This window comes from Pseudonaja textilis, chromosome 7 (genome assembly GCF_049901715.1).
Source record: "Pseudonaja textilis isolate UNSWEBS1 chromosome 7, rPseTex1.2, whole genome shotgun sequence".
In the NCBI taxonomy this organism is placed as follows: domain Eukaryota; kingdom Metazoa; phylum Chordata; class Lepidosauria; order Squamata; family Elapidae; genus Pseudonaja; species Pseudonaja textilis.
Genome location: NC_141996.1, coordinates 37,240,300 through 37,264,346, shown reverse-complemented (window position 1 = coordinate 37,264,346; position 24,047 = coordinate 37,240,300). Strand labels below are relative to the sequence as shown.

Genomic DNA, 24,047 nt, shown 5'->3' with positions numbered 1-24,047 from the left:
CTGATCAAAGAAGACCACGAGATTGCTAGCATGACAGAGGTGGTATTCAGCAGGTTCTGACCAGTTCTGGAGAACCTGTAGTGGAAATTTTGAGTATTTCGGAGAACCGCAAATACCACCTCTGACTGGAGATTTTACAGTATCCTTCCCCTGCCACACCCTCCAAGCCACAGCCACAGAACCGATAGTAAAATAAATTGAATCCCACCCCTGTAGCATGACTAGAGTTATGGGATACCATGGAGAGAATTGTGGATTTAACTAGCATACTTGTACCTTTCCTTTACATAATCTGACTTTGCTTTGAAATCATCAAATTATATCGCTTCCCCACCTACTTCTCAGGCTAATATTAACATATTAAAGCACTATATATACACACTATATATTAAATAAAAATATGCCCATAGTTTTTCTCCAACTAAAGATCTTTTCCAAAAGCTCTGAAGAAGAGGCTTACAACTTTTTTTTTTTACATTCTCCTAAAATAGGAGGGCTATTCTGACTTCAAGAGATATTCCAGAAGGAGTAGCCCACATTAAGAAGGTTGTGTTCCAGACCCCAACCAACAGCATTTTGTCCTGACTAGACAATGTGGAACAGGAAGATTTTATTTGGAGAAAGCATTGTCAATGGTTCTTTCAGGAAAAGTGAACCCCATCCTGAACAATATATGGTATACTGTATCTGCAGAACTAAAAAGCTTCTGTTCCAATAACAACTCTTCTGTTATTCACAAACTTTATAACTCTGACTACTTCACAGGTTTTTGCCTTTTTAATCCTGTATGTGATAGCAGCTATACCTCCTTCTATTAACATCCATTAGCTGAATGAGTCCTTTCCATAATGATCTCCCAGCCACTTATTTCTTTTTCTCAACTTCTTCCTCTTTTTAAACCTAAGCCTCTTTCCATCTATCAGTATTCAACTCAGCTAAATGGCTCACCAGTCCAAATACACTCCAAAGTGTCTTCTTTGTTTATTTTTCCAGCATCTATTTTCAAATAAATCCATATTTCCTCTAAAAATAATATCAACGGCAACAACAATGCTGTTATCTTGCCAATGAAATTTACTCTAACAGTAATGGAATGAGTTAATAAGTAAATTTGGGGAAAGAGTTGTCAGGTTAAAAAAATGACATTTAATCCAATATTCATGCTGGTTGCATTCATACAAGGTATTAGAAAGAATTGCCTACCACCATTTATTATTCCTTAAAATAGGAAAAGATTTGAATATATTATTTCTTAAAATGTTCATGTAGTAAAACAAAACTTGAGATAATTTGGCCATCAAGATAAATGCTACATAGCACTAAGGTTTTTGTTTTAACAATAAAAGTTTTAGCTTTATCAACTTTTTCCCTCTCTATTTCTTATACTGAGAAACATTTTATTTCTGGTTTTCTTTCAGGACAAACTGTTAGAGACCAAGATGGTGGTGGAAAAGCCCACAACTCCATCTGTGGCCCAACTAGCAGGAAAATTTCAAGAGCAGTCATCGATTTCTGGAAAGGAGGTAGGGATAATGTAACTACAAAGGGAAGTTAAATTTGCACATTGGGGCATCCCATCAACTTCGTGTATATACTCAGATTTGAGCATTCCTTAAAGAACCAATGTTACACATGTACTTTTCACGTCTACCTCTTTTCTCTTTGTTTTTCATAAGTTTTCCTCTATTTTTAGGTCCCGGCTCCTAAACCAGCACGCAGAAAGCCACCTTGCTCTCTTCCCCTCCACACAAATAAGATGGAGCTGGGGCAGAATGGTGAGCTAGTAAGTATCAATATTTTAAACAAACTGAATTGTACTTCTTTTAGAAGATATTAACAAGAACTCTAAAACTGAAATGCTGCAATTGCTCTAGAGGAGTGGCACATGGTAGTGATTTCTTTACATCATGGAACATGATTCCATCTAACCAAGCTCTATAACTACAGAGTTCTTGCTTACCTCCCGATGTGAAACAGCTGAAACTATGTTGTGTAAATATGCTTGCATGTTTCTAAAAGAAACCATCCTATTGGTTGTCACGTTCCAAGAAGAGTTGGGCTTCCAGCAGATTCATAATCCATGTAGACAGAAGCAGGCATCGCTATTCATTTGCCATATATGATTATCAGAATGATCATATATATGGTTACTAGTAAACCAAACATCAACCTCTTTAGATAATTTTACATGTTTCTAGTTGAAGATCAACATCGATGTAAAATCCAAAAGCAAATATATCCAAAATATAGCTTACATCTTCCAAACAAAGCAGGTATGAGCACATAGATATAATTTGTTTTTACTAACATTGAATCATGAGAGTAAGGTTTTTGATAGTAGGATAGTCAAAACAAAAGCACTGAATTCCCATGAAATAGATAATTTCTTTGTGGATGAGAGTAGGAGTTGAAGCAAATAGAGGGTAGGGCTTATTGACCAAAATAAGCAGTGTCACCTGTTTTTCCTCTTTCTGATACCACATTCTCTCTCTTTTCCTCTGATAATTCCTCTCGAAACAGCCTTTTTCCTGTAGTCTGGGGAAAAGCAAGAAGGAGGCATATATTTCGTAAAGAGATATAAATTTGTCAAGAGTTTTTCTAATTAACTGTATTAGAGTTAACTAGTTAACGTTTCCTATATGTGCTTCTTATTCCATATATACAATATATACTCATTATAGTTTTGCATTCTCTCTTCATACATTTCCTATTTGGGATTAATAATAGTCTTCCAATTGCCATGTGCAGATACAGTCTACACACATACAGTATATTTAGATTAGAAAGTCACATAGCCATAGTAACCTTAAATATTTTATCATTCTCCACTTGCATCATTTACATCTTATCATTTTCAGTAATCTCGCTGCATCTATTACTTGCTTTCCATTCATTTTTTATTAGATGGAAACAATTATACTACCCACTTTAATTTCACTTTTTGATATACAAACATATAAAATATTCCTTACAACATTTCTTCATTTCAAATAATCTCAAATCATATCACATTTATTTTTAACAATATCTAGTCTCTTAGTGACTCCTTGTTTAGCCCTTTCTTTACATTTACTTTCCATTAATTCTGCTGGAAGAGTAATCTAGTTTCTGCTAGATTACTTCAGTTACTCCATCACATTGTATTAAATGATGGGTATATCAATCTGTGGCAACAGTGTTAGTGATGGCTCAGAACCAATCTAGATACTCTCCAAATGTGTGTATTTCCAGAATCCATAAGTCCCCCATGGCCAATGCTGAGAAACATAGATGTTGCAATCTAGACATCTGAAGAATGCTGTAATTGCAGAAGGCTGTTATGATTTAAATAGTATATTTCTATTCAGTGACCCTGCCATCTGAATAATATCACACCTGTCCACAATGGCAGCACTAGTAACATTTAGCTATTGCTTTAGAAGTTATAGCCAGGGAATAAGCTCTGCATTACCATTTATTTATTTTATCAATTTCAACCACCAATTCAAGGGTTTATAATGAAAAAGCAAGGACAATGCAGTAAAAGTACAAGAATGCATAAGAATCCCACACCCAAAAGGGCCTTCACCATCAATCTCTTCCAAGACCTCATTTCATCCCAGATAAGAAGTCAATAAAAATTGGAGCCAAGCAATGGTGGCAATAGGAACTAACCTTTTAGGTTGGTTAGTTCTCTAATATCTGAATCCCTTCAGTTGATCTCTATTATGAGGTCAAATGTCTAGTAAGAATATGACAGTACTGGTCCTGATAAGACCCTACAATCTTAATACCATCTGTTGTATCATTTATTATGATTACATTTATATCTAATATATACATATTTTTCTTTTGTGGAATACAATCCTTCCCAAGGAAGGTTCCTCAAGGATCCTTGTATTGATAGCAATATTTTCTTAGAGACTTTTTATACTTAATAATAAAGAAAATTTAATAATTAAAAATGAATCAACTAAACACCAAAGATTTTTGGAAAGTAACAAAAGGTGGCTGTTTCATGCAACTCTGTTTCTTATTTCTCTTTTTACAGAAACCATCCCCAAATGCTTCTCGTCCTATAAGGATAAAGCCCAAAAGTTCTCCTCTCATTGAAAAAATGCAGGTAAGATCTGATTGCATCACTGCTCCTTTCCTAATGTTTTTAAAGCATTAATAGTTAAAATGTTTGGAACTTCTAGTTGTTGATGTCATGCAGGAAAAAAAACCTCAAAGCTGTAAAGACAAAACTATAGTGACAATACGGAGTGTAAGAAGCATGAACATAGGAATGCTCAACATAGTGAAAATGAAATACATTGACTACACATGGACATCTTAGGCATCAGCAAATTGAAGTGGAATGTAATTTCAGAATATCATAATGCTGACTATTACTCACGACAAAAAAAAATCCACTGATTCAATATAGTCAAATACAGAATAATATCAATTAGACTTCCTGGACAGCTCTTTAATAAGATTTTTATTCAGATTTAATTCCAACCATTGAGGCAGGGCCAGCCAGGGGCATGATTTTCCAGTTCTCCGAACTGCGCAGAATCATAACAACTGGTTCTATAGAACTGGTCTGAACTAGTAGAATCCCACCCCTGGTTTTATGGAAATGTAAGAAGGAAAAATGTAGTTCAACTTCAAATTGATTTTTAAAGGATACCGGTGAAGATGGAAGGAGTATACTGAAATTATACAAATGCCCATATCCAACATGGTGAGACAGACTAACTCCAAGTTAGTGGAAAAGTGAGAAAAGATTGCATATTCTCTCTGCATTTGTTCAGCTGTATGCTGAGAGAAGCTTATCAAGTTTCCATCCAATAATTGGATTGGTTGGAATTGGAAACAATTATTTGATGAAAATGAATCAAGGACAGAAACAAACTAAAACTCCTAACAGTGAAAACAATCAACCAGTGGACAAATTGCCTTCGGAAGTTGTGGGTGCGCCATCATTGGAGGCTTTTAAGAAGTGACTGGAAATTTGTCAGAATTAGTATAGGTCTCCTGCTTGAGCAGGGGGTTGGAATAGATGACCTCCAAAGTCCCCTCCAACACTGTTATGCTATGCTGTCACAATTTATATTAGGACTGTCTCACAATACTTGAAATAGTGAATTTAAGACAATCTTGAATATAAAGAATTAAATCTGTTGATATTATGGCCATGTTCCCCCTTTCTTTGATGCTAAGCCACTGCTGATATATTTTCTTGGCTGAGATGCTAGAAAATCTATGAGGCTTGAGCCAACATACAAGAATAGTGTCTACATTCAGATGTTTTGGAAAGGCAGCTATTCTACACCACTGCTCTTCCCCAAATTATTTGTTGACATTGTCACTATTAGATACATTGGTTGGTGAAAACAGATATTTTAAGCACAAGAGCTCCCTCTTGTGATTATAATATTACAACAGCAATGATTTCCAAAAGCCTGTTAATAGGCCATCCTAGAAATCATATATGAAAAAAATTAACAAGATATTGAAAGGTATTTCTAACTTAACAGCATCCAAAAATTCATTCTGATTTGGATTGTGAATGAGGACAAGTTTATTAGGAGCATCAATAAAGCATTATCATGTGCAATAAATAATAAAACATTTATTTTCACTGCCATATTTAGACATGATATCTTCCACTTGTCCCATTTAGATCCATTTAAACATAGTTCTCCTTTGCACAGAAAATTGAAGTAAAGTCAGAAATGTCAAGTTCTACCTCTTTCCAAAGTTTGTTACTATCCTATTTCCCCAAGCAGTAGCCCTTCCCCTTCTTCCTTTTTCTTGGAAAATTAATCTTTTAGCATCCCTTGCAAATCTAAGTTCCTTTCTGACTTTCTTTACACAAATAATTACTGTTTACTGGTAGCCTATTTAGCTATCATGTCTCCGTTGCCATATTGTAAACATTCCTTTTAACTCTCAGCTCTGTCAAAATTCACCATGTATTCACAATTATTTCCTAAACCATCCCCTACTTTTTTTCTCACTTTAGAATGGTGGTAACTGTATATCCAGTACATTACTTTTTAGAAGTTCCTAACTCTCCTGTAAAACCTAAAAGACCAGACTAAGGATAGATAGATCATCCTGAGAACATGTAGTTGCTAAGACTCAACAATAATTTGATGTTAATACATGTGTGTACTTTCTTCACATATAATGTCAATCCTTCATCTGGCATATTATAGTAAATAACATTCTATTTGTTAACCTTTGTATTTCACTCATGCATTCTATCCTGCCAGAAACCATCCTCTCTTCCTTCCTTCTCATAAATTGCCTATCTCAAATGCATGACTCTGGTGACTAACAATTATTAAAAGCAAGATAAAAATATTATAATAAATAAATAATATGTACAGCAGCCCAGATAAAATCAACACATGATTGTTTAATTAACACAACAAATTGTTCTCCATACTCTGCAATTGCATAGAAACAACTGGAAAGCTTACTTAATCTAACCACACCTAATATATCAGATGCCTCTGTGTCTCACATACTCCTTGCAGTTGAATTTCCAGGGCTAGAGGTTGCACTATCTTTAGTTTTCTTTTGCTTCCTCCGAGGGGCTCAGTTTAAAGCCCTCTGAATCTGCTTTGCATGGCACCTTCTAAAAACAATTTTCTCAATTCTTGTGAGATACATCCTACCTTTTGCAGAAATTGTTTATTTTGTAAATACAACCCATTCTCTTGTAATTCAAATAGTTCCTATTGGACCATCTGTGTTGTTAGTTGTTCATTCCAGTATTCTTCTGTCTTCCCAAGTCATATCCTTCAATAGGAAGGAGTGAAAAAATACCATCTCTTTCACTTTCATGTCCAACTCTTCATAATCCTTTGCTGCCCCTCCATTGCCTGTTTAACTGTGTAATTTGTTCCCATGTGATTCAACAAAAGAGAATGTGTCAACAGGTGTTCAGTCTTTGAAAGCTTTTCATCACATCCTAAATGTGTGCCCTAGGAAGGCAGCATGTTTTTCTGAGTGCATTATTCAGCCAACAGATTGAGCCTTCTCAGCAAAGAGTCTCCAATCATCTCCCCACCTACTTCCCATTCTTCAGGACAGAGGCGGGAATCCTTCCTCTTGGGCAGGCAATATTGTCTTCTTTCTCCGTCCCTGAGGTTTAGCTGTTGCTGTTTCTCCAACAATATGAACAAGGACAAAGATTATGGAATTGCAATTTATTATTATGGAATTGTGTCATGTTCTTCATTTCTCTGGCCTCTTTATCTGCTATTGTCCTATATTCCAGGAGGCTTCTTGGTAATGCTGCCCATGTACAAGTGCTTCCCATTTCTGTTCCAAAAATGCTGAGGGTTCTCTCATCATAATTTGTTATTAATTTGGGGATGAAGGAAAGTTACTGTCCTCTTGTGTGGATTGTATACAACCTCACAACTGTATTTGGTCAATTATCTATACAGAAGGAATCCATCACAATATTACATCAGATTGCCATGTCATGTGAACTATTGATGAGAAGGGGCTCTTTCCCTTTCAGACTTCTTCGCTCAATTACTTCTCTCATCCTCAAGCTGCTGCCTCCACTCTAAGTTCCACTTAGGCCTGCATTCAAAAGAGGACATTGTGAAATTGCTTTTTTTTTTTTTGTAAGGCTCGCACAGCTGCTTTGAAAGCTATTCTCTGTTGTTTGGATATGGGACAATATAGGTGCTATGTATATGTACTTTTGGAAGCTTCTCTTTAGAATGTTTTGAATAGTCTTACATCCAGTATTCTTGACTGTTAATAGAACATCTTCTCAGAATCTTGGTTTATGTTTTCTTTAGTTTTTGTGTATGTCATTTTATTTATTAGGAGTGGGTTGTTCTTCCATAATGAAACATCTGACAATACCCTTGAGTCATTCTTCACCTCCAATTATTTCCTATCCTTTAATAGGGAACTATAGAGGGTCTCCAATAATTCCTTGGCAGTTCAGAGATGAATAGATCAATAATATCTCAACTCCATAGACTACATCTTTTTTCTCCCACTTCCCCGCTTTCCTATTTTTTTCTTCCACAGAGCTGGATACTATTTTATATTTTCTATAGAGCCATTGCTGAAACATTTTTGCCTTTTTTTAAAAATTGCTTATTTTATTCAGAACATAAACATGATTAATCCCACCCCACAAAATAAAGTTGATAGCAGTTTCGAAGTTCCATGTTCACCCCTGAATGTCACTTTATTCTTAATGGATGCTGGCAAAGGTGCTACAATTCTTCCAGAAAAAAAAACATATGCAGTACAGTATGTCATTCCTTGGCAGATATCCTTATTAAGTATTTAGGAATCTCTCTGTTTCTCTAATATTAAGTGTGCTCTATAAACTAATTGACTTCAGCAATAGATCAAATAATATTAAGGCAAGATTTCAAATATTGGGAAGAAAGTGAAAATACTTATTTATGATTCATTCTTTTTTTTTAACAGGCTAATTTGGCACTTGCTCCAACTTCTATGCTGCCAGGAGCTTCTCCTAAAAGCCCTGGACTAAAGGCAATGGTGTCTCCCTTTAATAGTCCACCAGTCACCCCTCTCAGCCCAAAGACTCATTCAAGTATTCCTGATGAATCTCCAGTTAGTTTTGATCAACCACCAGAAGGTACTCATCTTCAGTTTTATAATAAGGTAAGATATAATACTGACAATTTAAAGATGAAAAGGAAAGAAAGAAGTCAGTGGGGAAGGAGATCTCTCAAAATGTAATACCATCAGAACATGAAGATGAAGTAAAATGAGTCAATGAACAGCTATAGCAGTTTTCAAACAGATCACAAAGAATTTTAATCAAGTAACAGTTAACTAATTGAAGTAAATGAGTGATTATTTTTAAAGAAAAATTTCAAGATCATTTGATTGGAATATTAATTTTATTTGTTGAATTTTACAACAGTACTGTACATTGCATAGTTTTGATTTAAAAAAAATATTCTTGAAGTACATGTGATGTTCTTAGTATAAAATAGCTTCCTGAATTCTGTCCTGAAAATCTTTTTAAGAGGAGGAAATGTTAGAATATCATTTTTTTATTGTTAGGCAAATGACAGCCATATAGAACAACATTCCTCAGATTTGAATATGTGGAATTTCCATATAGCTTAATGTACACATGATTGTGAGACTGACATTTCTTTAAATGTACCACTTCCTTTAACTTGCTATCATTACATGAATCAATATAAACTGCTCAAAAAAATAAAGGGAACACAAAAATAAGACATCCTAGATCTGAATGAATGAAATATTCTTATTAAATATTTTGTTCATTACATAATTCAATGTGCTGACAACAAAATCACACAAAAATTATCAATGGAAATCAAATTTAGCAACCCATGGAGGTCTGGATTTGGAGTTACACTCAAAATTAAAGTGGAAAAAACCACTACAGGCTGATCCAATTTTGATGTAATGTCCTTAAAACAAGTCAAAATGAGGCTCAGTAGTCTGTGTGGCCTTCACGTGCCTGTATGACCTCCCTACAATGTCTGGGCATGCTCCTGATGAGGTGGCGGATGGTCTCCTGAGGGATCTCCTCCCACACCTGGTCTAAAGCATCCCCCAACTCCTAGACAGTCTGTGGTGCAACGTGGCGTTGGTGGATGGAGCGAGACATGATGTACCGGATGTGCTCAATTGGATTCAGGTCTGGGGAACAGGCGGGCCAGTCCATAGTGCCAATGCCTTCGTCCTGCAGGAACTGATGACACACTCCAGCCACATGAGGTCCAGCATTGTCTTGCATTAGAAGGAACCCAGGGCCAATCGCACCAGCATATGGTCTCACAAAGGGTCTGAGGATCTCATCTCGGTACCTAATGACAGTCAGGCTACCTCTGGTGAGCACATGGAGGGCTGTGTGACCCCCTAAAGAAATGCTACCCCACACTATTACTGACCCACTGCCAAACCGGTCATGCTGGAGGATGTTGCAGGCAGCAGAACGTTCTCCACAGTGTCTCCAGACCCTGTCACGTCTATCACATGTGGTCAGTGTGAACCTGCTTTCATCTGTGAAGAGCACAGGGCACCAGTGGTGAATTTGCCAATCTTGGTGTTCTCTGGCAAATGCCAAAACGTCCTGCATGGTGTTGGGCTGTAAGCACAACCCCCACCTGTGGATGTCGGGCCCTCATACTACCCTCATGGAGTCTGTTTCTGACTGTTTGAGCAGTCACATGCACATTTGTGACCCGCTGGAGGTCATTTTGCAGTGCTCTGGCAGTGCTCCTCCTGTCCCTCCTTGTACAAAGGAGGAGGTAGTGGTCCTTTGATGCTGGGTTGTTGCCCTCCTACAGCCTCCTCTACGTCTCCTGATATACTGGCCTGTCTCCCGGTAGTGCCTCAATGCTCTGGACACTATGCTGACAGACACAGCAAACCTTCTTGCCACAGCTCGCATTGATGTGCCATCCTGGATGAGCTGCACTACCTGAGCCACTAGAGTGAAAGCACCACCAGCATTGAAAAGTGACCAAACCATCAGCCAGAAAGCATAGGAATTGAGAAGTGGTCTGTGGTCACCAGCTGCAGAACCACTTCTTTATTGGGGGTATTTTGCTAACTGCCTCTGCTTTCCACCTATTGTCTATTTGTTCCATTTGCACAACAGCATGTGAAATTGATTGTCAATTAGTGTTGCTACCTAAGTGGACAGTTTGATTTCACAGAAGTGTGACTGACTTGGAGTTACATTGTGTTCTTTAAGTGTTCCCTTTATTTTTTTGAGCAGTGTATATATACTTACAACACTAACATATTTTTCTTTCTTCTTTTGTTCACTTTGTTTCCCAGCTCCCATTGCTAGCCATCCAGCTTTCCTTGGGGTTCCTTTCAGATGATCTAATTTTGACTTTGGTGACTCCCTACGCTCACAAGCCCCCCATACTTGATAGTCCTACTTAAATTCCTCTATTCTTGAGCATCTCTAAATGACTCTTCTATGGCCTGCCTTTTGACTACCTGAAACTGATATTGGATTTTAATCTATCTGCTCCTTTATGCATGCTTACGCTGAAGAGTGATCCTGCAGTGATCTATCTATTTAAACTCCAGCTTGGGCAAAGTAACCAAATCTCTAGATTCATGACAATATCAACTGCATGGATGGAACAAAATAAGATAAGGTTTAAGAAAAGGAGAGAAGGTCTGAAGTTATTGATTTCTTAAAGAAATATCAACTCATAAAGTATTGGCCTTTGGGTCACATCCTTTTCTCCTTTTATCAGCAATACCATATTCATTTACTGTTTCTACTCTTTCACTCAAAATCATTGTTTTGGTGAACAAATAAAGAAAATCCTGGAGCTTCTGCCCAATGTTTGTTTTAAAAATAGACTAAATTTAAAAATCTGGCAGATTTTAAATAACCACGGTTATTATCATCATCATAAAGATGGTGATCTTCACATTAGAAGAGACCAGAGGATCATATTTCTTATCCACAAAAACATTGACCAAAGTAATTGTAACATGCTAGTTGGCACTGAAAAAATATTAGAATACTACTTCACTTTTTGCTAAGGAACAATCATATGTTCTTTGATGTGAAAGAAATGGTAATGCCAAAAATTAATCTTATGATGAATAAGTAATAGAGGAATAAATGCAGTTCAGTTGGTTGTTTTTAGTGATGTCTGGTCTGGATCATGTTCTTATTTCAATCACAGCTTTATCCACTTTCAGGTAAGGACACGAGGATCAATAAAGCGCAGACCTCCATCTAGAAGGTTTCGAAAATCACAGTCAGAATATGGAGATGACCTAGATTTAGGAGGGACAGTTTTACCTCAGGAAAATGGTTCCAAAACTGAGGAGAAGGAGGAAGTAGATGTATTTATAGACAATAAATGCATGAAATTCTCATCTGACCCTGTGGGTGGCATAGACTATCAGAAGAAACAAAATCAAGTAGCTTCTGATGAAAAATCCCCATCAGATCTACAATCTAGTAGATCAGAAAACAAAGAGAAAGAAGGGGATACAGAAAAAGTTACAAAATTCAAAGAGAGCCAGGAAGACAAGACACAGCAGAATCTTTCAGAGGAAAGGCCAAGTAAGACCGTGAACAATGAGAAAGAGAAGAATGCAGATACTGATACCGCAGAAGATACAAAAAGAAAACCACAGAACTGTAATGCTACCGACATGGAAAACACTTATAAAGAAAAGAGGGAGGAAAAAATAAATGGAAGTAAAGATTCACATCACGAATCAAGCATACAAGATACTGGGACTTCACAACCTACTGCAGATATGAAACTATTCTGAATTCTAGGATATGGTGCTAATATAATGATAAATGGAAAGTCAATTATTAGAGTTCCTATTACAATACATGCTTATAGACTATTTCTAGTTTATAATAGTTTATAAAGAAATAAACTATTTCTTTAAATAAGAAACCAAAGAAACATGAATTATTACTTTCTGATGGCAATTCTTAAGTTTTTTTTGAGACAAATCAGGACATCTGTGATGGGCAGCAGCCTCACTGAGCTCCTTAAGTTTCTCACTTGAAGAGGCAAAAGCATGTTTTGGATATTGTTATCTATTGTATTTCAACAGTTGCTGAGTGTTTTTTTTTAATGGAAAGGACTATGATCCATATTAATTACACTTTCTGATTAAAGTTGACATTTCCAAACCATTTCTGGCCTGTGAGCTATAATTATACTGCATACATATACTGCATACACAGAGTCAGCACAGAAGCACCAAAAACTCAGTCTCTTCTGGTTTGTTTAGTGGCTATGGAATAATTTGTATATGTCACAAAGCATCCCCCCGCCCCCCCAAAAAAGAACCTGATTTGTGACATTTCATATCTGTTGAGTTTTTCTGAGTTTGCTATTAAGCACAGGAGAAAGCTATGGCTGGATTCAGCAAAATAGTAAAAAGATTCAGCCACATGATTGCTAAGCCATTGTGATAAATAGGCCCTGGCTTATCATTTAGCATGTGCAAACTCAGTTATATGACTTATTTAGCAAAGAATGGTGAAACCATAGCTTGACATGATATGTGTATTAAATGTGTGGCTATTTGGATATTTTTATACACGAATGTTACATTGTTTGAGCCTCTTGTGCTGTTTATCTAATTCCTTTGATTGTTCATATTTTTAAAAAAGGAAAAGAGTTGTTTATAATGTACATTATATCTTTCTGATGTCTTTTAAAACATCTATTACTGAATTGACAAGCAATAGCATCTTTCAATTTCACTTGTCAAAATAACCTGCATCTTGAAAAGTCTGCTGTTCTCTTTAAGAAGCCAGTTATAGCAATTGCTTAAGTAGACATCTCCAATTATTTTAGGAAATAGGAATAGAATAGAAATAAAATAGGTAGCACTGAATCATGCCCCCATTAGATAGACCTGTTTTAGAAATGCAACTCTTAGTTAAACATGGTATCTATAAGTAATAATGGCTGAAATGTCAAATAGGGAGAAAACATATAATCAACAAATAAGAGAGCAACAAGCTGAACATTTGCTGTTTACTATGCATTACTGAACTTCACACAGTTCTGCTTGGAATGACTGAAGAATGAAAGCATATAACTATCAGTATGAATAAAGTAAGCTATTTGGAAGGATTATGCCTAGTCTGCAAATATTGCTTTTTCATTATAGGTATAACAGACAACTGAATATGGTTCACTGCAGTATTATTTTGCACATTGTGCTGGTCAGCTGTAGAATAGTTTTGCATCTCAGTGATCTAAGGAGAGCAAAGCCTCATTTTCTGAATGGAGAGAACATTAGGTACTGCAGCAAGCAGCAAGATTTAAGAAATAATTTTTCCAAACTGATTTTCAGATGTTCTTTTAAAAGAATGGCTTCTGGCTAAAGGAGTCAGACAATTTTTGATTGATTGTTTGTTTCCTTCATGTGACTAAAGTTTCAGTATTATCACAGTGCATGGTGCTGATCTCAGAAGATAGCACACTGTAGACTATCATCTCTTCCAAAAAGCTATATTCAAATAAAAATATGAAGTGGTTTCAAAAATAATCATAAAGCTTCAAGAAATATGGTATATTAAAACAATTTTGCAGTTGAAGATGCTCATTTATACTAAATGGCCAGTTTAATTCTGTGAATTTCTCAAGTAGGTATGAAGGAGATAATAGATTCTTATTGATTTGTATAATTAAACTGGTATGTACTGCTTTCTGGTTGCCATAGATAACAGTAATTTTATATAAATATATAATATATGCACCATGTCATTCTGCAAAATGAATGTTAATGTAATTTTGATTTGTGTAAAATGTGTTTGTTAAACTTAAAAGCTATTGTGCATTCATTTATTATTTGATTCAGACAGCTAATATTTTCATATAGATTGTTTCTTTTTGTCCCTTCCTCATACAGCAAAGATACATCCCATGTGTGTTGATGGTCTGTTGTTTTGATCATTGCTCTTATAGAACAAAGGCTGTAGAAAGGCCACCAATTACTGAAGCACTGAGCCTTTTTCACAGGATCTTAAATTTTGAACATACTATATAAAGATAATAAGGACATTATCTTTTAATGAAGTAAAAAAAATCTAAATCTGTCCTTTAATTGGTGCTACTATTAGTCCATGTTTGTTCAATATATTCACTTATTTAATACTTCTCCTTATCAGAAAGTATTCTGTTCTCAGGAACATCTGTAAAGATCAGATAACCATGGTTTATTGTCACATAAAATCTATTAAATAGTATTATTTATTGAGTCATGGTTCACAAATATATGCACATGAATTGTGTGTTTTCACTCGATGTTAATGTAAATGAGAAACACATTTTTTTATGTAGGAGTGGCAGTGCAGTTAAGTATACATCACTCTGACTATTTATACATTGACATTTTATTTGTGTTGGGAATACTTTATTTATTTATTCTTTAGATTTTTAACCTGCATGTATTATTCTGTAAGCAATGAAGGCAATGAATACTAAGTGTGTAACATACTTAGTATTTTCAACACAAAAATCCTGTGAGGTGAGTTGGGCTCAGACCAAGTGACTGACCCAAAGTCACCAGCTGACTTCATGCTTAAGATAGGATTAGGGGGGAAAAAGTCTCCTAGTTTTTGGTCCAAGTCTCTACTGATATTACAGGGACGTGGCTGACAACGGCTTTATTTAGCAGAATTAAAGTAAATAAAAGAATGTATGACACTGAAATTGTAACACAGATTTTGAAACAGAATTGAGTACAAATGATGAGCATGTGATCATTAAATTTATAAACTGTTATTGAAATTTGAAACAGAAGAATGAATTAAGGAACTTATGATAAAGTCAACTAAAATTTTTTGTTACAGTATATAGATGGAAGGATGGGAAAAATATGTAGTTGAAAGGAATGAGATTTACGCTGTTATAAACTTAAAGAGAATATTTATAAAATGATGGGCCATAGGTATACAGTATGATTCAGAAAAGTTATCTAAAATGTATAAAAGTACTTTAAATTTGTGTTGGAAATGTGAACAACAAAAAAGGTGAACTTGAAAAAAAGCTTTAAAAATCAGATTCATTAGATTAATTCAGAGGATTTTAAAGATTAAAACCTCACAGGGTTGTTGTGGGGAAAACAGGAGAAAGGTATGCTGAATATGCCTTGAATAATTTGTAAAAATAATACAGGCAGAATGCAATTAAATAAATAAAACATTCCACTGAAATTAGAACTTTTCTTCTTTAGAGTGGATAGTTGGAAAAAATTATGGAATATTTTTATATATGATAACTGTAGTGAGACAACTATGCACAAAGTTGGAAAGATTTAGTAATATCTATAATGGATGAATAGCTGGTGAAGATGGCAGAACTTGCATATAAATGGATTTCAGATGTATAGTTTTGAAGATTAGATAGGATAGAAAGAAGAGTGATAACATAATTTTAGAGAGAGTTCAATTCTAATTGTACTTCTAAATGCTATACTTGATTAGAACTCACTTCTTTATATTTTTTTCTTTCCTATTTTTCTGTAACTTTTTTTCTTTTTGCACCCTTAGCCTTTTTCCTTTTCTTTTTCAGTCTGCTTCAGTTTGCATTAGTCTTATTCTTGTGTTTAAAATTTATCTATCTCCTCCAGATTTGACAAGAACAATGACTTCAAACAATCTTAGATCTTTATTAAGTTTTCACAATCTGTTGCCCTTCAGATGCAGTGAACTACAATACCCGTCAATGAGTGAAATACTTGTTGCCGGTTTCCTTGCAGATATCTTTGGACTTTAATTCATTTGGGTAGCTGTCAAAATATAAGGAAATGTAATATTCTACTATTTTGATGGAAACATTTTATGGAACCCACCTATTCTGCATCCACTTGTGAAGTCAGTGCTATCACTGTATCTTTTTTTGGACTATGTTGTCTTCCCATATTTCATTTGAAGAACCTGGTTTGGGTAAGGCACAGGGAATTATTTACCAGGACAGGTCTCTGGCATTTGTTTCAACTAAATTGATAAGAGAATAATGAAGATTTGTAGTACCCTAAACTAAGGCCATCAAATCCATGAAGTGTTTTTAGCAGATACATTTATCTAAACATACACACAGATTAAATGACTAAGAGATGAATGCTGTATGATCATTCACTAATAGTTTAAACATGTGAAAAGTAAGCATAGCCTTTCATACCATCACTTCTTACTGATTACACAAAAATCTACAATGTTTATGTTAAAAGCTGTGAAGGGGTTATATCTAATTATATCTAATGAGATAAAACTTCCATTTTTACAAGGATATCAATGCCTCACCAACAATTGTGTGCTCCAGATGATAGACAATAATTCTCAGAAAATGCAGTTCAGCTGGTGTTTATTGAAGTTGGTTCAAGCTGTCTGGAAAATATGCTATTGGGGAAATGCTGATGAAGAGTTCTGAGTAAAAGCAGATATTTGCATTACATCAGAGTAAAAGAAGTCTGTCTATGACACTCACTTTCCTCTTCATATCTTAGACCAAAGGTCTTCAAGCTTGGCAAGTTTAAGACTTGTGGACTTCAATTCCCAGAATTCCTGAGCTAACATGACTGGAGGAGGAATTCTGGGAGTTGAAGTCCACAAGTCTTAAAGCTGTCGAGTTTGAAGACCCCTGTCTTAGGCCTACTATCATATAGATTTTACAGACCATGAAAAGAAATGAAAATAGATATTTCTGGGAAAAAAATAGTCTACATTCAGAATAAATAAATTAAATGCTATTTTAAATGCTTCTTGCGATATGAAAAAACTACAAGTAACGAATGTTAAGCATTATATTCCATCCTCTCAGGTGCATGTGTCTAACAGACACCTGAGAGGATGCAATGTAACGCCTAACATTTATCACTTTTAATCCCTCCTCTCTTCACCCCTCCTGTACTTAGAAAACTCCGCAAAAAAAATCAGAAACCAATGAAGTTATTTTCAGGATCTTTTACTTATTGTCATGTCTGTTAGAGGTACAGGAGCCTTACACACAAAGTAAGTTGGAAACTATTATTTAGAAAGAGGAGGGTACTCAGTTGGAGAGGACTTCACCGAAAATAAAGGAAAGGGAAGAGGTAAGGGAAGGACTTGCCGAAATAAACTTCATAAAGCTTATCGTTTCATTAGAAACGAAGAGATTCCTACCCTGCATTTACTATATGCTATGTCAAAGAGGGCTTATGAAGAAAGAAGGAAGTAAATCCTCCACCCCTCGTCGAGAGCGAAGTGGTATAGCCTTTCTCCCCCAACGGATAAAACTTCTCCATTGCGGGGACGGAGTTTAAATGGAAAAGGTTCTCCGGGAGGGAGGGAGAGGGGTGATGGTGCTAACGGCAGATCTTTCAAGTAGGCGAGAAGCGAATTCAAGCGCCACGGCTACTAGTACTGTACGTGGAGCCGTTTCCCCAAAAGAATGAACGCAGCGTTTACAGAGCAGCCAACCCTTGGGAGATTGCGCAGTATAAGAGGGGCGGGATAAAAGTGAAGAAGCCAGCCGAGGAGGGTTTTACTGAGAGCGGCTCGTTGGTCTAGGGGTATGATTCTCGCTTCGGGTGCGAGAGGTCCCGGGTTCAAATCCCGGACGAGCCCGTAGTCGGAGGAAGTGCTTTCGTTTCCTTCGTATTTTGTGAGGCCTTTTAAAAAACGTTTTACAGAATCTTTCATCGAAACAAATAAAGCAAGGACCGGATGCCAAAAGATATAAATCATCTCCCCAAATCGAGGGGAACGGGTTGACGGGGATACCAGTGCTACGTTTGAAATTCCGCATAATTTCATTTATATTTTCGCATTTTATATGAACTGCCGAAAAGACAGATTGCGTTTATAGTCTGTCCTTTTTGATAAAACCTTTTTAGCATTCACAATGTATTATTTTGTGCGTAGGAAAGCAGCGGAGTAAACAAGGGGAAACGAATAAGGCTTCCTTTTTTATTTTTCTTACACATGTAGGATGAATCAAATAATTGATTAAATAATGCAAAGAGGAAAAAAAGCGTCGCTGGCGAACGAATCGCATAATAGTTGGTGTCCAATAAAACCTGCTAAAACGATTTATAGAGTCTCTGAGTGAGCCGAAAGCACAGCCTTCTGTAAAATACTAATTTATGTTTTTAAAAATAACCGTGAAAAGATTTTAGTTTAAAAGAAGGGCTCGTCCGGGATTTGAACCCGGGACCTCTCGCACCCTAAGCGAGAATCATACCCCTAGACCAACGAGCCACTCTGTAAACTTGCTCTTATTCTTCCTCTGGATCCTAACTAGTTGTTGCTTCGTCACTTTACTTTTTTTAAAGGAAACCGGTCGAAACGGTGGTGTGAACATGGATACGGTTTTTTTTATAGCAAACAGCCCTTCACACAAAGTCATGGAAGTCCTGGGAGAGTCCCTGAGGAATCACGCGTTTGTTTGCTTTTTTAATCTGGAAAACATTTTTCATTGGGCCATAATACAAAAGATATGCCCCGTTTCAAATGGAAACAAAGACGTATTTACCGGATTCTGTGTCAAGGGAACATGAGGATTCCGAAATATTCCGACACATTTTTCTCAGCTATTGGCCTTTCGGTTTCCCCAAACATATCAACGTCAAAATGAAAGACTTTTTAAACTCCCAGAATTCCCCAGCCACGAAGGCTTTCCCAGGAATTTCTGGGAGTTGAAGTCCACTCATGGTAACATTGCTGAGGGTGAACAATGCTGATCTAGAAAGCCCTAAATCTGTTGCACTGGTTTTCGAGTAAACGTGCCGCTATATCTAATTTAGAAACTGGGACTTTGGTTTGCTGCCAATACAAACTAAGCCAGCCGTCAAAACTATTTGGAACTCGCTTCAAAAGCTTATTGTGCAAGAAACATTTGAGTTTTTTCGTGGCTTATCTGTTCGCTTGTTCAATATTCTATACTTCCATCATTATATAATAATATATGACTGTAGACTGTTTGTGGCTTATTAAAGATTTGTAAGCAACCCTTAGAGTCCTTCCAAATCTGGTGGAACTCTAACTCTGAATAAGATAAAAATTATTAAACACATAGAGACTGTGTTATTTAATTTATTATTTAATTTAGTTATTATCTGAACTTGACAATTTTTAAAATGTGGCTTACCACTATATCTGTCAAAAATCAAAACACAGTTCTTGCCTCCCTCCACTGAAATAAGGGAAGAAATGTGTAAAGGAAAGAAAGGAAAATAGAATCAGTCACGTGGTTGTTATTTCATTGAAAATAAATCATTTTGCTTCATTTTGTCACTTCATCTGCTGAAAAGGCATATCGAATCCGCGTTCAGAAAGCCATCTTGTGTGGCTCAAATGTGAAAAGTAGAGCTGAGGACAGGATAATGAGCCAGTCTTTTACCTTTTAAAAATCCTAATCTTCAGCCTATACCTGTAAGGTTGTTTTACTAAAAATATGAACAGTTTTTCAGCAGAGCATAACATAAGATATATACTTTACCATTTGTTCATACAATAGAACGTAGGAGAATAATATACTAAAAGTGCTGAGAATCATATCTAACTGCTTGCATAAGTATTTAATTATTATAATCTAATGATCAATTTATACGAATGAGAAACGGGGAGGGAAAAGCTGCATATAAGTTCTAAATAGTTGAAGAAAAAAATCTTCTTTGAGGTCTACTTGTAGTACAGTCTAGTTCATTATACAATTATAATTATATATTATATTCTGTAGTCTGACTGCCATTTCAGCACATTTCTGGAACCTTCCAATTTGCCTCTGGGTGCAATTCAAGGTGCTGGTTATTACTTTCTTGAACTTGAATGATATCTCTTCTCCGGGATTGTTCATTTTGTCATATCATCTGTGCCTGCAACTTTTATTTTCTTTTAACTTTTTAGCTGTTTTATCTTTCACTCACCAATAACTAACTTTAATAACCATGGTATTTAACAGCAAACATCTCTTGTGAACCAAAGTCAAAATTGGATTGCTCACAACAGGGGTGGGATTAAAATTTTGTAACAACCGGTTTGTGGGTGTGGCTATGTGACTGGGTGGCTTTTTTGGCAGCAAGAAAAACCCCTCCCCATTTTGGGGCCTTCTGTGCCTCACGGGAGCCTCATTGGGGGTGTTTTTGCTCCCAGGAAGCTTCCCTGAGACCCAGGAGTGGGGGGATGGGGGGAGCTGTACCCCCCCTGCTCCATTTTTTGCCTTCCTGGGCCTCAGGGAAGCCTCCTGGGTGAAGCAGTAAGTAAGCGAGGGGAATCTTGGCACAGCTCATCATAGGAACAGCTGATCATCGGGCGGAAAAAAAAATACCTTGAGTGACTGGGTTAGGAAGAACACAGAGATGTCGGGCATGCATGCAATGTTGTGCATGCGCAATAAGGACTGACTGGGTGGGGAGGGGAGAGGAGAGGAGGGTGGCGATGGGTAGGGTCAGCCAGGGGCACGATTTGTCAGTTCTCTGAGCTGCGCAGAATCATTATAACCTGTTCTATAGAACTGGTCCAAACTGGTAGAACCCTACCCCTGACTCACAGTGCTTTTAACAAGAGTATCTTTCCCTTAATGATTTCCATCTTTAGTTTTGGGTGCAACACCTTTATATTGCACATCAATTTTGTCCTTTCTTGGATCAGAAAATATTGGGCATTCATTCTTTGGTCACCTGATTGGTGGACTATGTAATGTGCTATACACGGGCTTCCCAAAGAACATCTGAAAGCCTCAATTGTTCCTATGTGTGGCAGCACAGGGCATTGTGAGTAAGGCTCATTATGCCCATGTTACACTTTTATTCCATGAACTGCCCTGCTCCCAATTTGATGCAATTCAGGATGCTGATTATTACTTATAAAATCCTACATAGCATGGGGACTATCTGAAAGATTGCATTACACCCAATGTTTTTACCTTCTCATTAGGCAGTACAATCCTGCTGATTATATGGTCAGGGTTATATGGTCAGGGCATGCATGTTCTGTAGTTACACCTGCCCTCAAGAAGATCCTATCTCCTGAAGTTAGGTTGGCTCCAGCTCTGCTCACCTTTTAAAAAGCCTTAAAGACCTGGCTGTCTTTTTGGCATGGGGTTCAGGACAATAATTCAAACCATATTGTTAGAGCATGGTGTCTTTGATAACCACTTTGTAATTTAGTTAATCACATGTTTATATGTGTTTTTATATTATATATGCTTTTGATCTGTAGTATAATCAGTGTGGGATAAGTCATACTTCCCCCTTGCCATTTTTTCCCCTCTTGTGAGTCAAGTCTAATTATTTGCTATCCTCCAAAGTCAGACATACATAAAAAGCTTAAATACTGAGCAGATAATTAGTATTAATTTCATCTATGAAATAGTAATATTTTCAAATTGTCTTTCCTTCTGTAATAACTACATCATAAATTAGATTGAACCAGAATACTTTAAGGGAACACTGAGAGAAAAATTGGCACAAGTTATAGGAATTTATATAAATATTAAATATTTATATTAAATGAGGAGAAAACTTAATGAGAAATAAGGACTATACTATGGTACATATCCAATGGTTCTAGCTGAATAACTGTTTATTGCTGTATAATCTGGTTTCAGTTAGCACAATTGGCTATAATCAATGTAAAAAGTGTTATTTTACCATACCATATTATAAAATTTTTCAAAATTAAAATCACTTCAAATTTTTAATTTATACAAGGCTTTCCTATCTTGTGGTTCTTCTGTGTGGTTGGCTTGGAATACTTCTAACTATAGTTGCAGTATACCTGAAGGAACATAATTACTTATTTTAATTGAGATGCTTAATGTTTCAATGGGTAATATTTACAGTGTTCTGGTTTGGGTATTTAAGGTTCCACTAGGGATTCCTTTGATGTGGCAACCTAATGTGGTTACCTTTATCACAGTTACTGGTTTCTACCTGTTCTACTTGATTGGAAAGAAAGAAAAAAGGAAAGTTTTTGAAAGTCTCAAGCTCAACTGTGTGCATTCATTTTGCATCATAGTTCTGCCTATTGCCGTACCCACAACCAACACTTAGCATGGCCTTTAGACACCACAAGTTCCCTATGTTGTGACAGAATATACTTAAAAATAATACTGTAGACCTAATTATTGCTTTTCAATCTTCATATATTGCATTGAAACTACAAGAAACATAATTTTAACAAATGGAGGGCAAAAGCCACCTAGCAACACAAAAAAACTTGCTGCAGATTTGAAAAGGGATACATTTTGGAGGGGGAAGAAGGAAAGATGATGAAAGAAAAGCAATTTCTTAGCCAAGAAGTTGACGGAGAATCAGGAAATGAAAGCTCAGCTAAAACTTTAGATATTGTACAAAAATAAAGAAAAGAAAAGAAGTGGAACACTGGCTTCCCTGTGAAGTTGATGAATGTTCACAGATAATAAAGAAAAGTTCAGTATTTTTTTAACAACAATGGTAATTCAGGGAGAGGATGAAGAGGCAAAATAAAGATTTTTAGAGGAATATTTGTCTTGAATGCATATAATTCTTCAGCTCACCCTTAGGAACTGAAGAACCTTGCAGAAAACCTGATGAATTTTAATGTATTATCCATGAGAAATTCTGAGAAAATATATCCCAGATGACTGAAGGTTAAATGTTCCCAATTTCAAAGTGTGTGTGTGTGACAGAGAGAGAGAGAGAGAGAGAGAGAGAGAGAGAGAGAGAGAGAGAGAGAATGAATGAGAATAAATCCAAAGATCTTTAGTTCAGTAAGCCTGAAATCAACACCTGAAAAGTTTCTAGAATTAGATCATGGAGACACCAGTTTCTAAGCACTGTGAAAATAATGTATTTATTAACATGTCATGGATTTATCAAGAACAAGTCTTGCAAAACTATCCTGATCATATTTCCTTGATTTGAAAACTTCTTTAAAAAAGTGTAGCAATGTGGGTATCACTAGACAAAGTATGACAAAATAGTCCATGATTTGCAAACTAGTTAACAATAAATAGGATGTATGATGAGTAAATGCATGATTGACTTCAGAATCATGCACAAGGATTGGCAGTGCCTCCCATTACACAATGGAGTGGTACCTTCCCTTTCCCGGGTGGGTTATAGTGGAGACTAGGCTTTTGCAGACAGCTTAATTTTGATTCCCATACTCAAAAGAGTGTTGATTGGAGAACTATATGATTGATTACAACTATATGACTGTACTCAAATGTCTATATTAAAAAGAATAAGTAGAAATATGCTTCTTAAAGTAGCATCTTTGCTTGAGAACTTGAATTAAACCAACAACGTACCCAAAACTATAATACTTAATTTCTAATACTTATCATAATGGAAATATTTAATCATACTTTTTTTTAAACCAACACTTTCCTTCCTTTTAATAAAACAGTAAATTATACACTTGGCTGCATCTGACATCAAACAACAAGGAAAACTTGTTAAGAATGCGTTGAAATTAATGTGAAAAAATGGCCCCGGATCATTTCTATGAGGAATTATCTCAAAACGAAGTGTTAGGTAGACTTGAACAGAATAAATATTTTCAACCTCTGGATAGATACATGGTTTATAACTGG

General features: G+C 36.0%; 1 protein-coding gene and 2 non-coding genes across 5 annotated transcripts in view; 2 read left to right on the top strand and 1 right to left on the bottom strand.

The window, feature by feature from the left end:
• RCSD1 (RCSD domain containing 1) overlaps window positions 1-12,664 on the top strand; it is a 31,550-nt gene extending 18,886 nt beyond the window's left edge. For all 3 annotated transcript variants that reach the window (XM_026700722.2, XM_087937464.1, XM_087937465.1), the window contains 5 exons: window positions 1,419-1,523; window positions 1,694-1,783; window positions 4,031-4,102; window positions 8,446-8,643; window positions 11,701-12,664. In XM_026700722.2, coding sequence (XP_026556507.1) covers window positions 1,419-1,523; window positions 1,694-1,783; window positions 4,031-4,102; window positions 8,446-8,643; window positions 11,701-12,285 — 1,050 coding nt within the window. In that variant the 3' untranslated portion in view covers window positions 12,286-12,664. The remainder of the gene's footprint in view (window positions 1-1,418; window positions 1,524-1,693; window positions 1,784-4,030; window positions 4,103-8,445; window positions 8,644-11,700) is intronic.
• A 5,358-nt stretch (window positions 12,665-18,022) lies between these two features.
• On the top strand, window positions 18,023-18,094 carry TRNAP-CGG (transfer RNA proline (anticodon CGG)). Its single transcript has one exon. It is a non-coding gene; the product is annotated as a tRNA-Pro (tRNA).
• Window positions 18,095-18,655: 561 nt separating this feature from the next.
• Window positions 18,656-18,727, bottom strand: TRNAP-AGG (transfer RNA proline (anticodon AGG)). The gene has a single exon. It is a non-coding gene; the product is annotated as a tRNA-Pro (tRNA).
• Window positions 18,728-24,047: the final 5,320 nt, after the last annotated feature.